Below are 21,467 nucleotides of genomic sequence, written 5' to 3'. Positions count from 1 at the left end.
GTACGGTTGAGACAAAATACCACCTTGTGTTTATGAGTTAATTGTGAAAAATCTAAACAATTTACGGATATATACTTTGGGTTTTATTTTAGTGCACAGATCAAAGATATACCATGTAAGAACACAGTTATTTTCAATGGCTTTTTACAGTCAAACTTTCAAGTGGTAATGGGGAAAGCAAAAACTGTCCCAACTGTACTCTACCCTAGGCTATATAAATATCAGATTCAGTACCAGCCTCTACTGTTTGTTCAATAATTATGCCAAAGTATCCTGTTAAATGCTGGTGTTGATGTGTCCAGAAGATTGGCCACTCTCACTGTTTAGGGGACAAGTTAAATGTTATTTTATTATGAATTTTTACAGCAAAATCAGCACACCTCTAACAATTCTCAACTACAAATAGCCTAGGTCTACTAAAAACTGAATATCAGGTAGGCCTACAGTGTTTACCAGACTGATAGCCTATTCAAACAAACAAGTTTATTTGGGCCTGCATAAACATAAAGGCTATTACGTAGCTAATAGTTAAAGTAACATCCAGAAGGAAAAAAAGAGAGTAGCCTAACATAGTAAATACACAGACTGGGCCAATCTGCACTCATAGTAGGCACATTAAAAGAAAAATATTTTAAACTAGATTTTCTGACCATTTGCATGGGCCACAGTGTAGTAGGCTAGGCTAGAAAATCTATACGACCTGACCGAAGTCCATATTATTTATAGTTTTATGTAAAAAATAGGACAGGCTTAAACAATACACCTGCAAAATGCGTCGACGGGTTGGAAATGGACAGAGGTTGATTACATCTTGCATTGACTCTTATCCCTTGCTATCAAATGTACTTTCGTTGATTGGTAATGTCTTCCAAGTCATTTCAAAATGGCAGCGCGCCTGACATCTACACGTGAAGTGTTTACTGAAGGTGTAAGAGCTGTTTTGGAAACATGGCCTGTGCTTCAAGTAAGTAGTTGCCATTCAAGATTGGGCACATGATATAGGTATCGCAGATATTTAAGCAACTACGAACAGTTCTGTAATTCCTTTGTAATGTCCTGAAAAGATTCAGCTTATGTGCTAGCATCCGCAATAGCCCGACCACAATCACAACGTTAGGGATTCTCTGGGATGACCAGCGACAACTTGCATGTTTTTGTTGGACATTTAGGTATATAAAATGTTGAATTATATGTTGGATTATATGTGGAGGTTGAAAACCAACGTCTCACGGGTTGATGTGTGTGGTTGTAACCGAGCTGGTCATTTAACTTAAGTTACAAAGTTTCCGTGAAGTATCCAACATCACTTCAGTATGCAAGTTTCCATTACAAGTTAGCCTATCACCTGAAAAATGGAATTTCCGTATGCAGTCATCAAATGTTGATGTTCTCCTATCTGATATGTAATGATCCTGCATCAGATCGCTGTTGACAACGGCTTTGGAGGCGTTTACAGCCAGCAGAAAGCAGACTGGATGGTGGATGCTGTACAGCAGTATTTCCACGATAACAGTAAGCTATGCATGGAAATGAACTGTTTGAAAACTAATATATTCAGAAGATTCCTCTGTTAGAGTTTTATTGCATTTCAATGTACTGTATTCTCTATTATTGACAGGTGATCTGCAGCAATATGAAGTGGAGGACTTCATATCAGAGTTGATGAATAATGAGTTTGATACCGTGGTGGATGATGGAAGCTTACCTGGGGTGCGTGCGCTAATCAAAACAATTGTGTCTGACCTAATTAAAGTTTCAGTTTACGAACTTAAATGACAATACTTTTTGTTAATTGTTTTTACCATGTAGCCTAGGCCATCAGTTACAAGTACTGTCAGGACAAAACAGATCTATTGATGGCACTTATCAATACTCTGCTTCTTCTCCCAGTAGCCTAATGTGAATATTTATATATATTTTTTCCTGCTAAGTAGGTGGCACAGCAGGTCTGTCAGATGTTCAAGCAGTGTCAACAAGGTAAACCGGAGGAGGTGAAGAGTCAGATAAGCCAGCTGGCCAAGAAGAAGAGTACGGGCAGGGTGAAGGCCACTGCTGGCAAAAGCCCAGAAGAGGAAGAAGAAAGTGATGATGATGATGGTCCAGAGGTTCGTACGGTTTATTTCCATTCAAATCAGGGGTCAATCTTATTTTCAGTGTTAGTTTATGAGAAGCCTAGCCTTAGGATGGGATTATCCAAGCGTACAGAGTTATGATTTGACCGATGCCAATAGAACTCGACAGTCCCGCGGCCGCCCCTCCTCCAAGAGAGCACGCCTCTCGTGCAGTAGAAATAAAGCGCAGACTTCCCATACTAATGTTCAATCTTAAAAGATTGAGCTTAGTATGGTGACTAGCCTAGCCTAGCTATCACTACACAAGCTCAAGCACAAGATGCGTGATCAATGGGCATAGTTCAAATGACTCTGTACGCTTGGATAGTCCTTCAATCAATCAGACCAATGACCCGGGTGCACCTGGTGGATAAGGTGGTGTGATTGGTTCCAGCAAAAGTGGAATGAAAGCAGGAGAGATAAATGTGCAAGTTTTCCAGCCTGAGCTGCAGGGTGAAATCCAATCGCCAGCAGATCGGGCTGGGTTTACCCAGTCTATGAGAAGCCAATACTATAAAAAGAGAAGAAAGAAGGACTTCTCTTGTGTAGTTTTAATTAAGCTGGGAAATTGTGACTGGTGATGGGGTAATGTGCTCCAAAAGAAAGAGAATAACACAACAAACATGACATGACCAAACAACAAAGATAAAATGGATAAAAAGATGGAAATTGAAATACATATAGGAACAAGGAAATAAATAATCAATAATAATACATGATAATTAAAAAATAAGTATTAATAATATTTGAATTACTTAAATGGCCTTAAGCCTAATTAAAACCTTGCCAGAATAAATATGTTTTTAGTGATTTGCAATGAATACACTGTCAGAGCAGTCCTTCGTTCAGGAGGCAGGGAGTGCCAGAGAGTGGGGGCATAGTGACTAAAGGCATCACGTGCTGAATTTGAACTTTCTGACACTAAAAATGACCTTACTGTACTATAACTGACCCTAGACAGATGGGTTGAGCCCTTGAGTCCTGGATCTGTCCGAGGTTTCTTCCTATATGTACCTCCAGTTCTAGGGAGTTTTTCCTCGCCCCTGTTACTCATTGGCCCTCTCTGAATGTTTAACACTTTGTAAAGCGCCATGAGTCATGTGTAATGTTTTGGCGCTCTATAATTGAAATGAAATTGAAATGGAAAAACCTTATAAGATGATGAAACACAGTCTTGGAAATATGTGCTTCTGAAAGTTAAGATCAGCTTCAAAGATCACGCCTACATTTCTGACATTATCACTCAGGGGAGTTAGCAATAAATTAAACTGATGTCTCAAGACCGTGGGACCTACTAAAAGAATCTGTGTACTGTGTAGAGTGCCTTAAGTCCAGTGCCGTGTATATTGTATGATGCTCTCAGTTGTGCCATGTCATGAAGACTTGTTGTCCAGTGACTTAAACCTTCTTTCTGCCACACACTTTTACATTTGTTTTTTTCCCCCCGGCCACCCGAAGGCAATGGAGTGTGAGGGAGCAGCGCAGACGAGCTCGAGCCATGCACCGCCCCGAGAGGCCAACCCCCCTGCCCCGCCCCCAGATGAGGCGGAGGTCGACGACGGATGGACGGTGGTGCGCAAGAAGAAGTGATGTAGCAGCCTGGGCCTCAGATGGCGCCCTCGAGGGGTCAACAACAACCACGGCATGTGTGTGTCTGCCGGAAGTTTTCCTTCCTGGATCCTGTCATGTCACTTCTACCGTTAAAAGCCATTTGACCTCTCTCTGCTGGGGTTATCAGGCCAGCTCAGCTAACTCGCACACATGATGGGTGGAACTCCGTGACTTTATATACTTCCTGTTATTTTTCTGTTACCTCCGGAAGCCAGAGAAGGGCAGCTGTTCCATCAGTGGGACTAGGGGAAGCCTCTGGAAAAACTTGCAGATTGAATGTACAGTTCTCAACTAATCCTTTAGCATTTTATTTCTCCATCATGATGTGTGTCCAGAGAGCCTTTGTGTCAGAAGGATGCTTCACATCTCTGTGTGATCAGGTTTTATGGGATGTTTGGTGAAGCCAGAGAGGCTTGAAATAACTGGACTACCGACTGACTCCAGCCTGATTCTGTGTGGTTGAATTCCTTTGGGTGGATTAAGGTGATGAACCTTGTAGGGGGGAAAATGCTTTTTAAAAAATTAAATTATTCAACATTTTTCAGTCCACTCTGCTTGGAATTTGTCTAACTGAAGGAAAGTTAGATGGTAAAAATAAGCCGTATTCTGTAATCCTCTGAAAACCTTATGCAGTTACATCATGAAATCTAACAGAATGCAAAATATGCATTGCAGATTAAAGTTGTTTGTAGGATTAGCAGATAACTTTATTTGCCAGTGTTTTTCACACTAAAATACTTTGCTTGGAATATTTCACCCTTTCCTCAGAACACAAAAAATATTTTTTTCACACTGCATTCACAAAACCTCTGTCTCTCTGTGCTGTTTTCAGGTCTTACACAAAGCCAGTCCAAAATAAAAACTCATTTATTACACACTACATCCCAAACAATGCAAAACAACACTGAGGGAACATAGACCCAGAATAAAGTTCATCATGGGTACTTTCAGCTCAGTTCTTGTCCAGGTGCTTATCAAATGAATGTGAGGTGAAGTAGATGGAATTCACAGGGAGAAAATGGTACACAGTGCAAGGAAGGACTCTATGCACTTTGTTGTACCTGGAATAAATACCTACCTACTTACTGCACATACTACACCCAGAGTATTTTTTATTGTGATAGCTAGCTAGATAGATACTTTATTGATCCCTAAGGGGGAATTAAAATGATGCAACAAAGATAATTTCCTTGCGATGTAATTGTCAGAATGGCTGTGTATCCTGAAAGGGTATTGGCAGTATTGTGTTGTGAGGTACTATGTGATGCCAACCTTTATTCACAACTCACTAATACAGGCATGGTAAACATCACAGTTGCACAAATTTCATCTGAAATTACAGTACTGGTCCTGGTCATTCTCTTCCTCAAACACGTTCTTCCTCAGTCCTCTGCCTCATTTGGTTTACATCCATTGTTGGTATTAAACTAAAAATGAACCTGAGCCGCCAGTGTACTCAACTGGGGTTTACTGTTGCCATTATAGCATCCACAAGTGTGAACTATTTTGAGTTGTGTGTAAGCAATGGTATATGTGCTTCACTTGTGTTTACTGTCTACCTCCTGTGGTGACCATGACACATCAAAAATGCACCATCAGAGTGAACAGTGTGTTTCAGTGACTGAAAGAGTACCTGCAAATGTGTAAACAAAGTGTAATTGATCTGAGAACTAGATCGAGGTCTCTGAGCATTTGGTTCAGAGAATGGGATTTACGGATTCACAATTCAGAAACACAGTATTTTGTTGCAAACAACAATCAGCTGTGCTATGATGGCAATACCAGATTTCAATAAACAAAACTAAAGAAATATTGTAATATTTGTATCAGAGCAATGCATCAGAGCTGTGATAAAAGTGAACAAACTAACTTGACTGTAAAATTGATTGAAAATTATTTCTGCACATTGTAGAAACAGAGAGGAGTCTAAAGAAGCCGAACTGTCTCGTTCAGGTTTATTTCATCTTTATTATTCTTCTCCGGTCTCCAGTGGTCATACACAGTATCGTATGTTCACAAACAACAAGCATTCCACACACCAACTGGCGAACATATATAAAAAAGTGAAGGCATATTTTCCCTCTCTAGTTCTCATTTTTACACATGGCATATCAAGGCACTATTTTAACATATAAATACGTGACCAGCCGACAGAAGACGACCATACATCTCGAAAACGATCGACAGACTGCAGACATTTTATTCCAAACATTTACATAAATCAAAGCTCCGTAATAATAATAATAATAATCATAATAATAATAATAGTAATAATAAGAATAGTAATTAAAAAGAAACGTAGACTGAGGTTACACTGTGGCTAGCTGTGTGCTCAGAGTCAGGTAATCTGAAGTTTGTCTTACCATAATACTCGTGATACATTCGGAGATGTGTGCACCTGGGAGTATAGGAACTGACCGACTGCTGGGAGAGTGCAGGGGAAGGATTAGCATGTGTCTGTGTGTGTGTGTGTGTGTGTGTGTGTATATATGTGTGTGAATATGTGTGTGTGTGTGCGCACGCAGGAATAAGCAAGGAGGGGATCTAGTCAAAAAAGTGGAAAATAGCATGGTTTGGGTATGTGGTGTATGTGTGTGTATACAGTACGTGTGTGTGTGTGTGTGTGTGTGTGTACGTTGGGAGTTCATCTGCTAGTGCTGTTGAGACAAAGCATGTACAAAGTACTGACAGTTTCTCCTATATGTGTGTGTGTGTGTGTGTGTGCGCGCATAAGGAGTTGCTCCAATGCCTTTGAGTGTGTGCTACATGTGTGCGTATGTGCAAGGCTGAGTTGCTCAGCCCTCTGTGACTGTGTGCAATGCATACACTACGACTATATAACTCATCCCAGTGTATTTAAGTGAGTGAGGAGTCTTGTCCTCCAGTGCATGAATCATATGTGGTGTTGTCAGAAGTTGCTCTATTGAGTAGAGGTGTGTGTGTGTGTGTGTGTGTGTGTGTGTGTGTAAGTGTGTGTGTAAGTGTGTGTGTAAGTGTGTGTGTAAGTGTGTGTGCGTGTTATGAGTTGAGCCAGGGGTGCCGCAGACACTCCGCTGCCGTGGCCCTCTTCTCGGGCAGGAACTCCAGCATGGTCAGCAGGAAGTCGCTGAACTGGGCCGCCTGCTCCAGGGGCCACTCGTACTTCTCCAGCAGGACCTCGAACAGACCCCACGGCTTCAGGTTGGCGATGTGCCGCAGCTCTCCTGACACCACACACACACAGCACACACAGTTAAGATTTATACACCAATCACACCAATCACACCAATTACACACACACACACACACACACACACACACACACACACACACACATACACATGTGCACGCATACACAGACACACACACACACACAGACACACACACAGACACAGACACAGACACACACACACAAGGTAACATATACGGTAGAAGCCATCACTATATCCCAAGGTGCATTCTGTTCCACATGGCATTTCAATGTCCCATTCAAAAAGTATGTATTTGGCGCCCCCTAGTGCACAAAGACTAAAATGTGCACAACATGTTAAAAAAACGATTTGAGATTTTGAGTTTTGGTAGTATTGAGCTTTGATGGTTCGAGGACCATACATTTGAGGGGAAAAACAAGCATGAGGAGTACATATCATCGACAGACAAACAGACAGACAGACAAAGTGAATGTGAGAGGACGCGGGCAGGTGGCAGCTGAGGTGACGGCTGACGTGCATCTGGCCGTGGTGATTTAGTGCGCCGTGTTGGCAGACGGTAGTGAATTTAGAAACAGGTGACAACTTGAGTTACAGAAACAGGAGCCGTCCCTGGTGGCCGGTCTCGGAGTGTGTTTGCGTAACTAGAGATCTCGCTCCAGCACGTTTTCGCCACGGTTTAGTAACACAGTCGCGATTTCAAGACCTGGTAATGGTCCTGACAATCTCCCCCAACTGCCTATATTTAGACTAGTTACGGAGCAAACACAGAAAGCCCCTAAGCAGTACACCGCCTCGTGGAAACCCCCCTCGTTATCCTGGACACACACCTGAAACACAACCAAAGTGGTCTCTTTGGGCCATTTCTCTCTGCTGTGACAGCGAGTCCAGTCTGTGGCTTACCTCTGCGGTTGAAGTACTCGCGCGAGTAGCGTCCTGAGAGGGCGTGGTGAGGTGGAATGGCTCCCAGCAGCTCGATGATGTGAGCTATGTGATCTGTAACAGGGGACAGCCAGCGGACACACACAGGACAGGTCAGACCAGTTCGGACAACCCTCTGCTGCTCAACTCAAACACACTCCAAACTGACTCTGAGAGCTACTGTGTTTCCTCTGTGTAACAATACAACAGTAGTTATTGTTAACAGTAATAACAATAGTCGGTATGTAAAAAAAGCAGGCCAGATGGGCCAGACTGTATATAAAGCAGCATGTAGAGACCATAATGTCTATCAGCAGAGAGAGACAGAGAGAGTGAGGGAGGGAGAAAGAGGGATAAACAGTGAGAGTCAGGGAGAGAGAGAGAGAGAGAGAGAGAAGAGTGTGATCAAACCTTCATCTCTGGTGTAGTCCTCTCCTGAGTGAGGCTCAAACAGATAGTCTCCAGTGGCCAGCTCAAACGCCTGTGTAAGCAATCACAACAACACAACACACACACACACACACATGAATTTCTCCAGAGTAACATCACAAACACCGCTATGCACATACACACAGATGAAGCTCTCTAGAGGAAGTTCAGCAATGCTACCACCACACACGTAGAAACACAGTGGTCTGTTCAAATAACCATAGATAAACCATCTCAGTCCACATACTGCCACACAGTAGAAACACAAACGGACAAACATGAGGCAGTTAAAGAAGCACAGTGTTTCCCACACATTGACTTATTTACCGGCACAAACTGAAGACTGACCGCCACACCAAGATTGTTTTTTCTTGTCCTATCTAAATTCAGTCAAGTCCTGTTTAATTGTGCGCTGCTATGTGGACCCATAACTAATGCAGCCTCTGTCCCGTTCTCCTTTTCTCTCTCTCTCCAGACGAACACCTCCTCTGTGTGCTCACCACTTCAAATGCTATCGCAGTATGTTGTTGTTGTTGGAATTGTTTTCTTTTACAGTCTACGTTTTGAAGACGACAGGCTAAAATGCAATTAGCATCTTGACCATACTGTGATCTGTTCAAAACTGTTGCATTCAACTGAACTCTGGTAAGTTCTTGTCAACGTTGTCAATTGTGGCGACCAGGCTCCTCAATTAAATTATTTGCAAGCTTGGAAACATCCATGGATAGGTCTGGTCTACCTAAGATAATGTTAGGATACTGCTAGGAGAAGGATAATGTTACATCATAGCTACTTGTAGGCTACAGTATATCGACTATGCTAATCATGCAGGATAAATGTAACTGTAGCATACTTTTAACTTTCTTGACCCCTATTCCATCCAGATGTAACTCAAGAGGGCTTGTCCCCAGGATATTAAAGTTCTTGGTTTGACATTTTACGCTATTTCAAATAGGTCCATCTCCAAGCTTTATCCAGTGCTACTGACTGGTGGACAGCTAACACAGCTATAAGCAGGCCAGTTGACACCAGTAGAATGTGTCAATACAATGGAGATCGCTCTAATCAGGGTATCCATAGGCCAAGCACAGGCCTATTGCACAGTGTGTAACCAACAGCCTAGCACAGCAACTAATATCTGCCCCACCACCACAAACTGAGTCCAAGTCTGTGGGAAACGCTGAGAGAATATGCTATGCAACTCAATTTAGGGGCGGAGAGGGGTGATGGGTGGAGCTGTGTGTGTGTGTGTGTGTGTGTGTGTGTGTGTGTGTGTGTGTGTATAATGTGTGTGTTTGTGTGTGTGTGCGTATGTATAGTGTGTGTGTGTGTGTGTGTGTGTGTGTGTGTAGTGTGAATGTAGAGTGTGTGTTCCCTCACCATGCAGGCTGTGCTCCAAATGTCTGCGGGGGTGCCGTACTCAGCCCCTATGAGCACCTCTAGGGCGCGGTACTGCCGTGTCTGAATGTCCTCTGTGAAGTGCTTGTGCTGATGGAGAGAACAAGAGGGGAACAAACCATTAGGGACACTAAAATCACACAATACATTAGCCGTCTCAATGGACAATTTATTCAAAGGGAATAAGCAGGGAATGGGCTCTTATGCTGGGTGAGCGCTGCTGACTAACAGGGGAGCTACACCAGGCGTGTAACTGAAGCGTTCCGTTCGCATTGCGTCTGTTGCAACAATTACCTTCCACTATAATTAACGGAAGTAGCTACACCAGACGTGATAGCGGCGTGTAAAACATAGCCTATTCTTCTAAAATGTTTTTTTTCGCGTCGCAAACGGAACGCTTCAGTTCCCGATGTAGCTTCCCTGTAATGATTCAATTACTAAATTGAAAATAAGGAAAAACTGTCTCATTAGGAGACATCCACCACATCTACTGTAGTCGACAGGTTTGTTCCCAATTCTGGTCGGATATCTGAGGACACTCACCACCCAGCAGGCGTTGCCCAGGTCTGCTATCTTGATGTGGATTTTGTCTGCGTTCTGTGATTCCAGTGGGTTCACCAGGAAGTCTGCAGCGCTGTACGCTAACCGCAAAACAAACACAGAACACAGGCGTCACCCTTACGCCACTAGCCTCAGTCAAGTACTCAATCACAGGAAATGCCCCACTACAATGACCCTGACAGCTAAAACCATCATACGGACAGCTATCTCTCATACAAATCTAATGCTAACCATTGATATCAGCAACGCTACATCCACTATGATAGATACACTAAGAAGTACTGCATATACACTTCTAATAAGCACAATTGATCAAAAAGATAACATTTTGTATCTAAATATGATTAACATGAATACAACTTTGTAAATGTGTACATAATACATACATACAACATCACATTCATAACACTTCATGCCAACATTTGTATACATACAAGAATATCACCCTGAGGATCACATACTTTTGAAAATAGACATGGGGCATCCGACAAAAGTTATGCTAGAAGTTATGCACCCCGGCTATACCAGGTCCGCAACTGAAGCATTCCATTCGCGGAGTGTAAAAATAGTTTGAGAAGACTGGTCTTAATTTTTTCTAATGTACGTGCCGCCATCATGTCTGGTGTAGCCAGTTCCATTGAATTAAGCGGACGCTGACTGTTCCAGCAGAACGCTTCAGTTACGTGCCCGGTAATTGGCTCCCTGTAAACGCTCACTTGCATCACATCCTGTTTGGACACAGCGTAATAATGACCCCACTCACAGGAGGAGGAGAGGGCCGAGCGCTGGCTATCTCTGCCTGTGGAGTAGCCGGACAGCGTGGAGAGGGCCGACTCGGAGGTGGTCGAGAGCACCGAGCTGGACACGCCGGACAGGCACGAGCCGGGGCTGGAGAAGCGCATGGGCCCGCCACCGCCGCCGCCGCCGTGACCGTTGCAGCCGTCCTCCAGCCACGAGGAGCCCGACTCAGGGCTGCCCTTACTGCCGTGGGGCCGCAGGTTCCCGTTTCCGTTTCCGTTGAACACGGAACGACCTGCCGAGGGACAGAGGGGAATCAGTCAGAACCTGTGCGCGTCCAAACCCATCCTTGAATGCTATAAGGGTGCTTTACGGGTCTGTTTTCAGCTCTGTTTCAATATCGTCATGAATGCTCAATAAGTTATACATTTCCCTTAACATGAATCAGTGAATAAGCATGATCTCGTTAACCTATGCGTTACCTATGTGTTATATGTGTGTTTACTCAATGATTTGTTCAAGTTTTTAAATAAATCTAATCAAACCTACGTAAAGGTGTCTATAGTGCATGCATGCATGTTGCAACCCACCTAACTAGTGAGAGAAAGAAAAAGCCACACACACCTTTCGCCGGAGGCTCCTTCCGCAGGCGCGCCTGCCTGCCCTCTGACCTCCGTGTCTCACCTGGCGGGAGGCCCTCGGCCTCCTCCTCGTCGTCGTCCTCGTCGTCCTCCTGCAGCCTCCACAGGGCCCTGGCGGCCTGGCTGCCCTGCGCGGTGCCTGTCCCCGCGGCCGGCTCGCCGTCCAGCTCCTCCAGGCGCTGCAGGTCCTGGAGCCGCTCCTCCAGCAGCCGCTGCTGCCGCTTGGCCTTCCGCTTCAGCTTCTTCTTCTTGTTCTTGGAGATCTTCCCCATCTGCACAACAGGCGACAACAGGGGCAAGCAGGGCACCGCCGTCAGTGGGAGCTCGGAGTAGAAATGGTCAGTGGCTTAACGGTCAACGGTCACAATCTATTTATCATTGTTATGATAATGATAAGAATAATCATCATCAGCATCATTATTATTGGGGTTATTATAATCCATCATTATCATTATTATTATTATTATTATTATTATCATTATCATTATTATTATTATTATTATATTAGTGTTGCCATTGACATTTATTGTCAATAGCAACACCATACATTGGTCATTATTGAGGATGTTGGATTGTTATTGAGTCAGTTCTGAACAATATTTGAGATGATTTCAAATAAACTAGTCTATATTTAAGTAGAATGATGCGTTACTGATAATAGAAGTCCCACCCATCCATTATGAAATAAGGACAAAGTGTTCACCCAATGTGTGTGAGTATCCAACGGATTCATGTGTGCATAACGACTGAAACACGCCCTCCCCCAAAAGACTAAACATTGCAGCCACCCCAGAGAAGCCCCCCGTCTCTGAATATAACGCTGCGGCATGTCGGAAAAAAAAAACAGTCTGCTGTTGTCCTATTTGGACGAGCAGTGGCCTGACACAGCAGTCTACAGCCATGCGGCCTCTGGTACTGTACTGGGTACTGGACAGTCAACACCCGACACCCGACACTGCCTCACCATTTCCTGCTGGGGGAGGCTATTTCAGGCCAGCGCTCCGCTGCCCATATGGGTGGATGGGTGGGTGGGGGTGGACTACTGAGAAAGCAGCTCCACTGAAGGCCAGTGTCGCTGAGTTCCGTGGCGACATGTGTGCGGCTGAACGTGAGCGGGCAGTGGTGACGAGGGTGTAGTGGACAGGGAGGCGGGGGTGGAATGCAGGGGTGGGGCGGGGAGGGGGGGGGTTACAGTTTACAGTTTACAGTTTACAGCTGTACAGCAGGGAGGGTTCAAATGTACAGCGCTCAACTGTAATGTGCTATGACTACATATCTACACAAATGAACTATGAGGGCGTTGGAATATATTTGTGTCTGAGAAGGCAGACATCTTAACAGGTAAAGCACTTGGATTTGACACTGTTTTCAGAAATTGTGTCTGCGCCTCTAGGGCAGTACCACAATTAACTGCTACAAAATGAAAGTCTGGGCATATAGCAGCTTGAGCAGTTCCTCCAATACTGCAGCAAAAATACAGAATATGATTGTATCTCTTGTAGTACCACACAGAGCCAAGCCACACCGGTCTATTCCACTTCAATTCAATTGCCTATATGCCCTGCACTTCCTGGAGGGCTTTTCAGCCAGCTCAAACATTTCCCGATTGACCATCACCTGCATTGTTTTAGCATACCTCTTTATAAAGACCCAGTTGGGTGTTCCACTTAGTGAATGAGCGTACTAAAATGCTGAAGGATTTATGCATGTGTCGAAGTCGAGTAAAGAGTTGCACTGTTGGGCATAAATAAGATGCTTAGAGTCTGAGTGAACATGAAAGGAATATAACAGAATATAACAGAAGGTGCCATTATGGACGCTTCGCCGGAAATACAGTACATGTGCTGGCTGAAACAGCTAGCATGGCATATAGTCCATTTCAAGTCTTCAATTCCTACAGAGCACACAAACAATGCGTGGAAACCATGTGCCTTCCGAGTGCTGTGGGTTTTCTGCCTTGAATAAAGCTGAAAACAATTTCCCCGGCGTTGCTGAAATGTCACCAGCTGCCGGTTTGTATTGGTGCACCACTGCAGGTCGCGGCGCTGCGGGAGGCCCATCGATCAGCAGCCGCTGTGGGTCTACATCACGGGGTTACCGCCGGTGTCAGCGGATGACACTGCTGATATTTCAGCGGGGGGGGAACGCTGCTTCTACACTCCAGACCACAAGGATGCTGGGGCGAGTGGCCTTTAGGGAAGTTGGGAATGCGACGGAACACTGCCGCCCTGACATTTCACTAAACACCTACCGCACAGGACCAGTCAGAAATGACTATTTCCAGGTGCTGATGCCAGTTCTGTGCAGAATGTTGGCCTGAGTACTCGCTGAGCTAGACTGACTATGCTTTGTGCTGGAAAAGAGGAACGTGTAGAGTTCTTTTCATCCGCGGGGAAAAAAGGCGAAAGGTAAGGAAAGAAAGTGAGGAAATAAGTATGAAAGGGACACAGACGGTGACAGCAAAACGTCTGTTCTCTTAGGGGACAACATTTCAAAACACTGACACAATCGCAAAAAAGCTGACGTTTGATGGGTGACTTTAAGGAGCAGTCTGTGCTTCGCATCTCTCTCTCTCTTTCACACACACACATACACACACACACACAGAGGAGTGTTAAGTTGGTGAAGTGAGAAAGCTTGTGTTGAAGGCACTCCCAGGATATGCGTTTCAGTTGCACGTCTCTGCGCTAATTAGGAAATATTAATACCTCAGTCCATGATGGAAGCAAACTGTTAGTGAAATGGAACCGATAGAAACGGAGCATATGAAAATTTAAACAGCTTCCAAGGGTGATGTGGGGGCCATGTCTTGATGCCAAGTACAGTATGTGCTTGATTACAGTGGCATTTGGGAAAATGGAGTCAGGCAGATGAATTGCTTTGGGTTTGACACTGAATTGCAAAGCGATTGGGGGCGAAAGATCACACTGTGTAGATCATGCAGTTGCACGAGTCGAGTAACAGCTTTCTTTAGTCTGAATTCCAAATCATGAAGAACTGAAAATGTAATGAAACGTTTAAGCTAGATATCATCTGCATACACATTTTGCTTTGTTGCTTACTTGGTAGTTAAATTTGTTTGCTAAATGAAACTTTATAAGTTAATAGTTACTATGTTAAATTTACAACAAACATAATATGAGTTAATATGAGAGACATTATTTCCCTCTCACTATTCCATCCATAGGAACATCAGACGCACACAGTAGATGGGTGATTTAAAAAGCTGTAAAACCCACCACATCACCACAGCAAAGTCTACTATTATACTGAGGCATCACAAACAGCTCTTAAATTATGATTGTGCAGTGAGCAAACCAGATGCAACATCTTGAGAAAGGTCCATTACATCCACCGATTAAGGAAAACAAAAAGTCAACATCGGCATCTTCCTTCCATTTGAGATCTGTCTGATCAAATCTATACTCTATCTACAACACAGTTATGCCAAAGCCGTTTTCACTTTAGACTCCAAAAGAACCACAACTGTTTGCTCATTGAGTTTCTTTCAGAGATCAGGGAACATAAACATAAAAAAAAGAATGTATAAAAAAACCCACTAGACTGTATGATACCAAGATTGATAGGATTAAACATGTTAATAGTACACACACCAGTGGCCGAGGTTAGCATTAGTATTGAGCTGATTGTGAAATTCATGAGGTAGTTGCTGGTCTGTCTACACAATGAACGCTACATATTCTCATGTAGAGGGATGAAGGTTTTGTTTTCCTCAATCAGTGCGCATCACAGTCACATGCATCATGCTGACTGGACCTGCATATTCATGAGGCCCAAGATGTGCCTAAGTGTTCACACCATGACACTACACCCTCCCCAGTGGTCTTTTCGACTTTTTAATTATTATTTATTTATTTTTTTTGGAAAAAAACAGGCACGGCTCTGGACATACCTGATTTTCCCTTGGGGCGGAGCTAACTGCCGTCAGAAACAGAAGGGGGGGAAAGGAAGGGATAGATAAACCACAATGATCACAGAGAGAAAGAAAGGGAAACATAAGAAAAGAAAAAAAAAACAGAAAAGAAAAAAAACAGGACAAGTTAGAAACAAATAGAGACTGAGAGGAAATGGGGGTGACAAGAATTGACAATGACAGTGACAGAGAGAGAGAGTGAGAGAAAGAGAGAGAGAGAGAGAGAGAGATACAGAGAGTGGGAAAGACAGAGGATAGAGAGAGAGAGAGAGAGAGAGAGAGAGATGCACAACATGCAGATAAACATCCAGACACATTCCATTAACAACCTTTGGGGTGGAATCGGGCCTTTAAGCCACTACATTCCACCTCAATAAAAGTCATCTATGTAATATTTTGGCTAAACTCCCTTTTTGAACTAGAAGAAGTGATCATCAATAAAATGTTGACTCAGAAGATTGTTCAGATTGCTAAGAAGAGGGTCAAGCATTCCACTTAGCTTGCTTGTGTCGGATGTAATAAGGCAGTGTTACAAACCTCACATATTTTAGAGCAACACTTCCAAATACCATTGCAGTGTCTGCACTCTACTGAGCTGGAGATCTAATGATCATAAATGCAAATTCTTACACTGTGTCAATGATTATGCATTTAATTAACTCAAGGCTCTTTGGCCCGATTTATAAGAACATAAACAAATATAAAAAAAAAAAACATTCAGTGAGTGCACAACTCATTCATTCATTCATTCCAGTATAAAAATGTCACACTCCTTAGGCAGATGCTTCCTGGCACGTCATTGATGCTAACTAACTGGGGGTGTGTCCTGGGCCTGACATACAGCAACAAACTGAAAAGCACGCATGTCACTGGAAGGCGGGGCTTACCAGAGGAGCCTGAGGGGGGCGGGGCTCCAGACTGCTGCCATATTGTGGCCTCGGCAGCCAGGCGCCGGATGTACACCTCGTTAACGTCCAGCAGGATGTTCTCTGGCTTGATGTCTGTGTGGATGATCTTGCATTTGGTGTGTAGGTAGTCTAGACCTTGAAGAACCTGAGCGAGAGACAGACAGAGAGAAGGAGAGAAATGGAGAGAGACAGACAGAATGAGAGAGAGGGAGGGAGAGGGAGAGGGAGAGGGAGAGGGAGAGAGATAGAGATTAATGGGATATGAGATCTAAGGATCAGTTACACTGCGATGACAGGGACTGGGAATTTGCACATCCGAAATGAGACTTCAGCAACTTCGGCACTTACATAGCTTACGCTGACACAAGAGTGAGGCATCTAACAAGCGTAACAGAATTTAAACCCAGCCGTCAGAACCATGTCATGATGTATCAGACTGCATAATTAATAAGTCCCTGTGGCCCCTGTAAATGTGCAGCCCACAGAGTTTCGAATAAGGAACTGGGTAAACAGGATTAGCCTCATATAACTTTAAGTCTTTTTAAAAGTACATCTTTGGACTTTTGCCTTTATTAAGACAGGACAGTGGAGAGTGACAGGAAACAAGTAGGAGACAGAGATTCGGAGGGATCCGGAAATGACCGCGGGTCAGACACTGCAGCCGCTTGCCTTTAGTCTTAACACAAACTGGAGGAAGTCCCCTTCACTACACTGGTTTCATTTGAACATGGCGAGGCGAGTACAGATCTATAGTGGGTCTAGGGACCAGGACTCACCTGTTTGAGGATGCTCTTGACACAGACCATCGGCAGGCCCATGTAGTTGGACTTGATGATGTATTTCAGCAGCTGATGGCCGAGCACCTCGAGCACCATGCAAACATCTTAAAAAGTTCAGAGTTCAGGAAACAACTCCACATTGTTTTCCATTTAACTCATACATTCAATTTTCATTCAGTTGCCTCTACTATCAGTCACCTGCAGTTAAACTGCTTGGGCAAGGATACGGACACCATTAACACCGGATATTTTGAAGTCATCAATGAGCTGTACAATAGTCTGTCGCTTTGGGTCTGAAGGGTCACTGTCACGAACCTGATGCAAACAGGAAAGTTGGTAGAAATACATATTTGAATACATATTTCAAACACAAACAGAGTGCATTACATTATTATTATTCCTATGACAACTAGAAAACAAGACAATGCAGCTTGTTTCAATATATATCAATACAGATATTACTAGATAGATGAATAGTCTTTTCTCGTTTGTTTGGGCAGCGTTGGGAAGTTTTTCAACACAATTAGCTTGATGCTTCTCATGATGGTCTTGAAGGCTGCACTTACGCATTTCAGCAGCTTTATTTCATCCAGGGCTGTCTCTGTGTAGTGCTGGGCACTCTTCACTACCTTGAGCGCCACAAAACGCTTCCTCCTAAAGCAGAGAAAGAGAGAGGGGGTGGGGGTGCGGGTGAGGGGGAGAGAGGGAAAGAGAAATGGTCTCAGCATGGCGTTGGCTGTTTGCCACGAGTGGGTGTGGGAAAACAACCTCTATATACACTTTTAAGAACACTCCAGGTTTACAACAATATGAATCTCTCTCATACTCTTTCTTTCACATGCACAAACACACACAGAGAAACCCACGGGCACTACACCAATAGCATAGTAGCTAACTGTGCTATCTGCGCTCTCAACATCACGTTTCATCTGAGACGGTCATAAACAAGGGATCATATATCTGTGCATCGTTTCAGAGACAAACATGCACGCATGCACTAGGCTGCGCGAGCACACACACACACACACACACACACACACACACACACACACACACACACACACACACACACACACACACACACACACACACACACACACACACACACACACACACACACACACACACACACACACACACACACACACACACACACACACACACACACACACACACACACACACACACACACACACATTCTTTCACTACTCACTGAAGGTCCCAGCAAAGCCACACTGTAGAGAAGTGCCCCCATCCTAGTTTCCTCACAACGTGGTATCTGCCATTAAACAAGTCTCCGATCTTCACTGGGTAGTATCCTCCTACAATATAAACAGGTACTCAGTGCAAGACATTCTACCAGACACAGAGTTGATTATAGCACTCCGTTTGGCACAGTTATCAATTTATATTTCATTACGTTCTCTCTTAGGAAGTCAATACAGGGATACTGGCAAACATCTATATAGGGATCAACAGTCAGCTGGGGATAAACACATGTTAACACTTGAATTCATTCATTTAGCAGACACTGTTGTCCAATGTGACTTACATAATTCAACTATATTACAAGGGACCAATGGTGGAAGCTGGGAATTGAACCAACTACTTTCTGGCTACTGCATGCTATCCCAGCAACCACTACACTACCACGACTATGTTACAAATAATAAAATATGAGACAAAAGAACAAAACACCCAGGCTGACAGTCCCTGAACAGAGCTTGAAACTAAGAACATGCTTGCTGTCATGAGGCATGACCGAATGATTTCTCAAGAGCTAAGAAGACTCTTTCTACTCATGCATCAAAGGCATATGACAATGATGCTTTAAAATATAAACCAACATATCGTACAGAAATTGATACAATAAAAAAATATGACGCTCACAAAATGATATGTCATATTGTGCTGTGCTGGTTTTGATGTCTGTTGTGCTATATTTATCACTTGGCATCAATCATTCTGCCTCTCTGCCCTGAGACAGTGACAGAGCAGTGACGCACCCTTGCAGTAATCTGTTGGGTTCTCCTGCTCCTCATCATCTGATCCCAGCAGCTCAGCGGGAGGGGGGGTGAAGTCCGGTGGTGGGGGGCTGAGGGTCTGCGGAGGGGGGGTCTCACTCCGGCCGGAGAGGGTCTGTGAGGTAGGCGGGGTGGTGGACAGCACCGGTGGAAGGCCCAGGGAAGGGGTGACGGGGGTGGCCGGGGTGGATGGAGGCGAAGCGAGGCTGGTGGGGGAGGGCGGTGCGGGGTCGGAGCCAGGCACGGAGGCAGGCGGGGAGTCTGAGACGGGGCTGGAGCTGGGGATGGAGATGGGCAGGGACTGGGGCAGTGGGGCGGCGGGCTGCAGGTCAGGGGGACTCGGGAACAGGGTGAGCGGCGGAGTTGGGGGAGTTTTCGGGGGAGTGGAGGGCGTGTGGATCGTTAGGATGTGACACAATTCATCTGCAGTGGGCAATGGGGGCCTGGAGTAAGAAAACATGGCATTTATTAACACCTCATATTAATACCATGTAATTTTCATACATGACTGTAGCAGTTTCCAATTGAAGATCATTCCAGCAGTTCTTAGGTAGAAGTTTATGACTGACGTATTGCCAAACAAAGTATGGCAAGAAAGACTATGATAGCTATTGATGACGAGTTTGGCACCTCCTGATCTTAAAGCCTTCCAACAGGGCACAGACAACAAAGTAAGCATTCATTCATCACAATCACGGTATTATGACTCCAGCCAGACACACACAAGCAACATACAAGGGAAGCAAGAGGGAACTGAGCCAAAAGGAAATGTTCACAGACCTATCATGAGGCATGACATTTCACTAGTACATAGGCTATATCTTGTATAATACATGAACCACACTGACAGAATATGACAGGATAAAAATAACAGCAACTATGTGTTCCTCCAGATTACTCAGTCAGAGATTTCCTTTATGCTCTAGTGAACAAAGGTGATCAGTGTGAGCAAAATAAACCTCAGAGCCCAACGCCAAGAAAGGTGAAACTGTCCCGCTTGTTATGAATTTTAAAACAGTAACACCATTATGTAACGGCGGTGCCGCAACTCTCTGCCTTGACTGACAATTGGGACATGTGCGCAATGTGCATTGTTCAGGTTTACCAGGGTGACGTTAAAATAGGCACCAGAGGGAGGGGGAGACATGAGTCAATGTGCTTATCTGGAGAAGTGAGTCCCTCGGCCTGCCTTATGTATTTTTAGCACACTCAGAGACAAAATCGCAGCCGCAAAATCTGGAGCACGCTCTATTGGACGCGCTGGTGTTGTGGATGTAGAAATGAGAACACTCACCCAAGATCGATTCGGGGAATATCCTCACCAGTTCCTTTGCGATGCTTCTTGCTTTTCTTTTTGTGCTTCTTGCCTGGAGTACTATGCGGATTGTTGTTACCGCTGGAGACTGTCATGAATCAAGAGTATACGTTAGCGATGCTAGTTGCGGCGACCCCCTTACTGCTAGCCACCTAGCTAGCCCGCCAGACTTACTGCTGTTATGAGCACAGTACTAACGTTAGCTACAATAACACGCATGGACAGTTGCTGAAGGTTGCTCTCGGTGGTCGAAACAAGAAATGTCATGACATGAAAATATATGTATATATACACACACGGAATGGCAGTGGAAGCACGATCGATTCCATAAAAACATGTTATGCCCTCTGGATAAATGTCTGGTCTGAATGAGGAGTGCCGAGGTTAACGGTGGCTGGATAGCTAGCGTAGGCTATACATCAAAATGCCAGGCTAGCGAGCAGAATTTATAAACGTAAAGCATATGGAGCTCTTTCTTCATGTCATAATACAATGCTTTAATTACAACACGTACACACTCCCATATTTACATTTTAAAAGCCGAAAACATTTGTGGAGAATTTATAAAAGCCCTCACCGTTCATCGATATCATCAGTGCAGCTGTCACCACGCACCGTAGCTGGTTTCACTGCTTGCGCATGCGCTCTGCTGATGCGCACAGGACAGGACTATCCCGATTGCAGTGCTGTGGCGCTGAGGTGGTGGAATGCAACATTTCATTCAGTGAGGGAATTCTGTGCACTGACATGGCTTACAGAATATTAATAATCAGATCCAGCTTTTAAATGAATGCAAGCTGTTGCCTGACAGTAGACACTGGAGGGCCACATTGGGACAGAGGACTGGCAGTGGGCAGCGCATTAAGTGAATTAAGCTGGCCTACTAGATAATATGATTAGGACAGGAAC

The 21,467-nt window shown here is 44.3% G+C and overlaps 2 protein-coding genes across 3 annotated transcripts; one reads left to right on the top strand and one right to left on the bottom strand.

Annotated features, from left to right (window-relative positions):
* The first annotated feature begins 872 nt into the window (after window positions 1-872).
* Window positions 873-5,526, top strand: tsr2 (TSR2 ribosome maturation factor). Its single transcript, XM_062541399.1, has 5 exons — window positions 873-964; window positions 1,422-1,512; window positions 1,619-1,710; window positions 1,935-2,105; window positions 3,570-5,526. Exons 1-5 carry the CDS (start codon window positions 884-886, stop codon window positions 3,699-3,701), a joined length of 567 nt encoding a protein of 188 aa, XP_062397383.1. The 5' UTR covers window positions 873-883; the 3' UTR covers window positions 3,702-5,526.
* Window positions 5,527-5,672: 146 nt separating this feature from the next.
* On the bottom strand, window positions 5,673-21,242 carry srpk3 (SRSF protein kinase 3). 2 transcript variants are annotated; one of them, XM_062541397.1, is made up of 16 exons: window positions 21,136-21,242; window positions 20,538-20,646; window positions 19,226-19,686; window positions 18,433-18,541; window positions 17,786-17,873; window positions 17,447-17,534; window positions 17,217-17,323; window positions 16,420-16,585; window positions 15,512-15,537; window positions 11,582-11,870; window positions 10,983-11,252; window positions 10,202-10,299; window positions 9,641-9,748; window positions 8,243-8,312; window positions 7,814-7,906; window positions 5,673-6,925 (listed from the first exon to the last, which is right to left on the bottom strand). In XM_062541397.1, exons 1-16 carry the CDS (start codon window positions 21,149-21,151, stop codon window positions 6,741-6,743), a joined length of 2,283 nt encoding a protein of 760 aa, XP_062397381.1. In that variant the 5' UTR covers window positions 21,152-21,242; the 3' UTR covers window positions 5,673-6,740. The 2 variants fall into 2 exon arrangements, with proteins under 2 accessions (XP_062397381.1, XP_062397382.1); XM_062541398.1 differs by having other exon boundaries at window positions 11,642-11,870.
* Between the last annotated feature and the right edge of the window lie 225 nt (window positions 21,243-21,467).

Source organism: Sardina pilchardus, chromosome 7 (assembly GCF_963854185.1).
Source record: "Sardina pilchardus chromosome 7, fSarPil1.1, whole genome shotgun sequence".
In the NCBI taxonomy this organism is placed as follows: Eukaryota; Metazoa; Chordata; class Actinopteri; order Clupeiformes; family Clupeidae; genus Sardina; species Sardina pilchardus.
Note: the sequence above shows the minus strand (reverse complement) of the source record. Positions and strands in the feature narration are given on the sequence as shown.

What these genes read in the sequence shown, in the direction of transcription:
- srpk3 (XM_062541397.1), bottom strand. An exon ending in CCCAACAGATTACTGCAAGG is followed by an intron (nt 18,542 to 19,225) that starts GTGCGTCACTGC and finishes TTTATATTGTAG; the next exon opens with GAGGATACTACCCAGTGAAG. An exon ending in TGGGCAACGCCTGCTGGGTG is followed by an intron (nt 9,749 to 10,201) that starts GTGAGTGTCCTC and finishes TCTCTCCATCAG; the next exon opens with CACAAGCACTTCACAGAGGA.
- tsr2 (XM_062541399.1), top strand. Translation starts at nt 884, where the DNA reads ATGGCAGCGCGCCTGACATCTACACGTGAAGTGTTTACTGAAGGTGTA. An exon ending in AAACATGGCCTGTGCTTCAA is followed by an intron (nt 965 to 1,421) that starts GTAAGTAGTTGC and finishes ATCCTGCATCAG; the next exon opens with ATCGCTGTTGACAACGGCTT. An exon ending in GCAGTATTTCCACGATAACA is followed by an intron (nt 1,513 to 1,618) that starts GTAAGCTATGCA and finishes TATTATTGACAG; the next exon opens with GTGATCTGCAGCAATATGAA.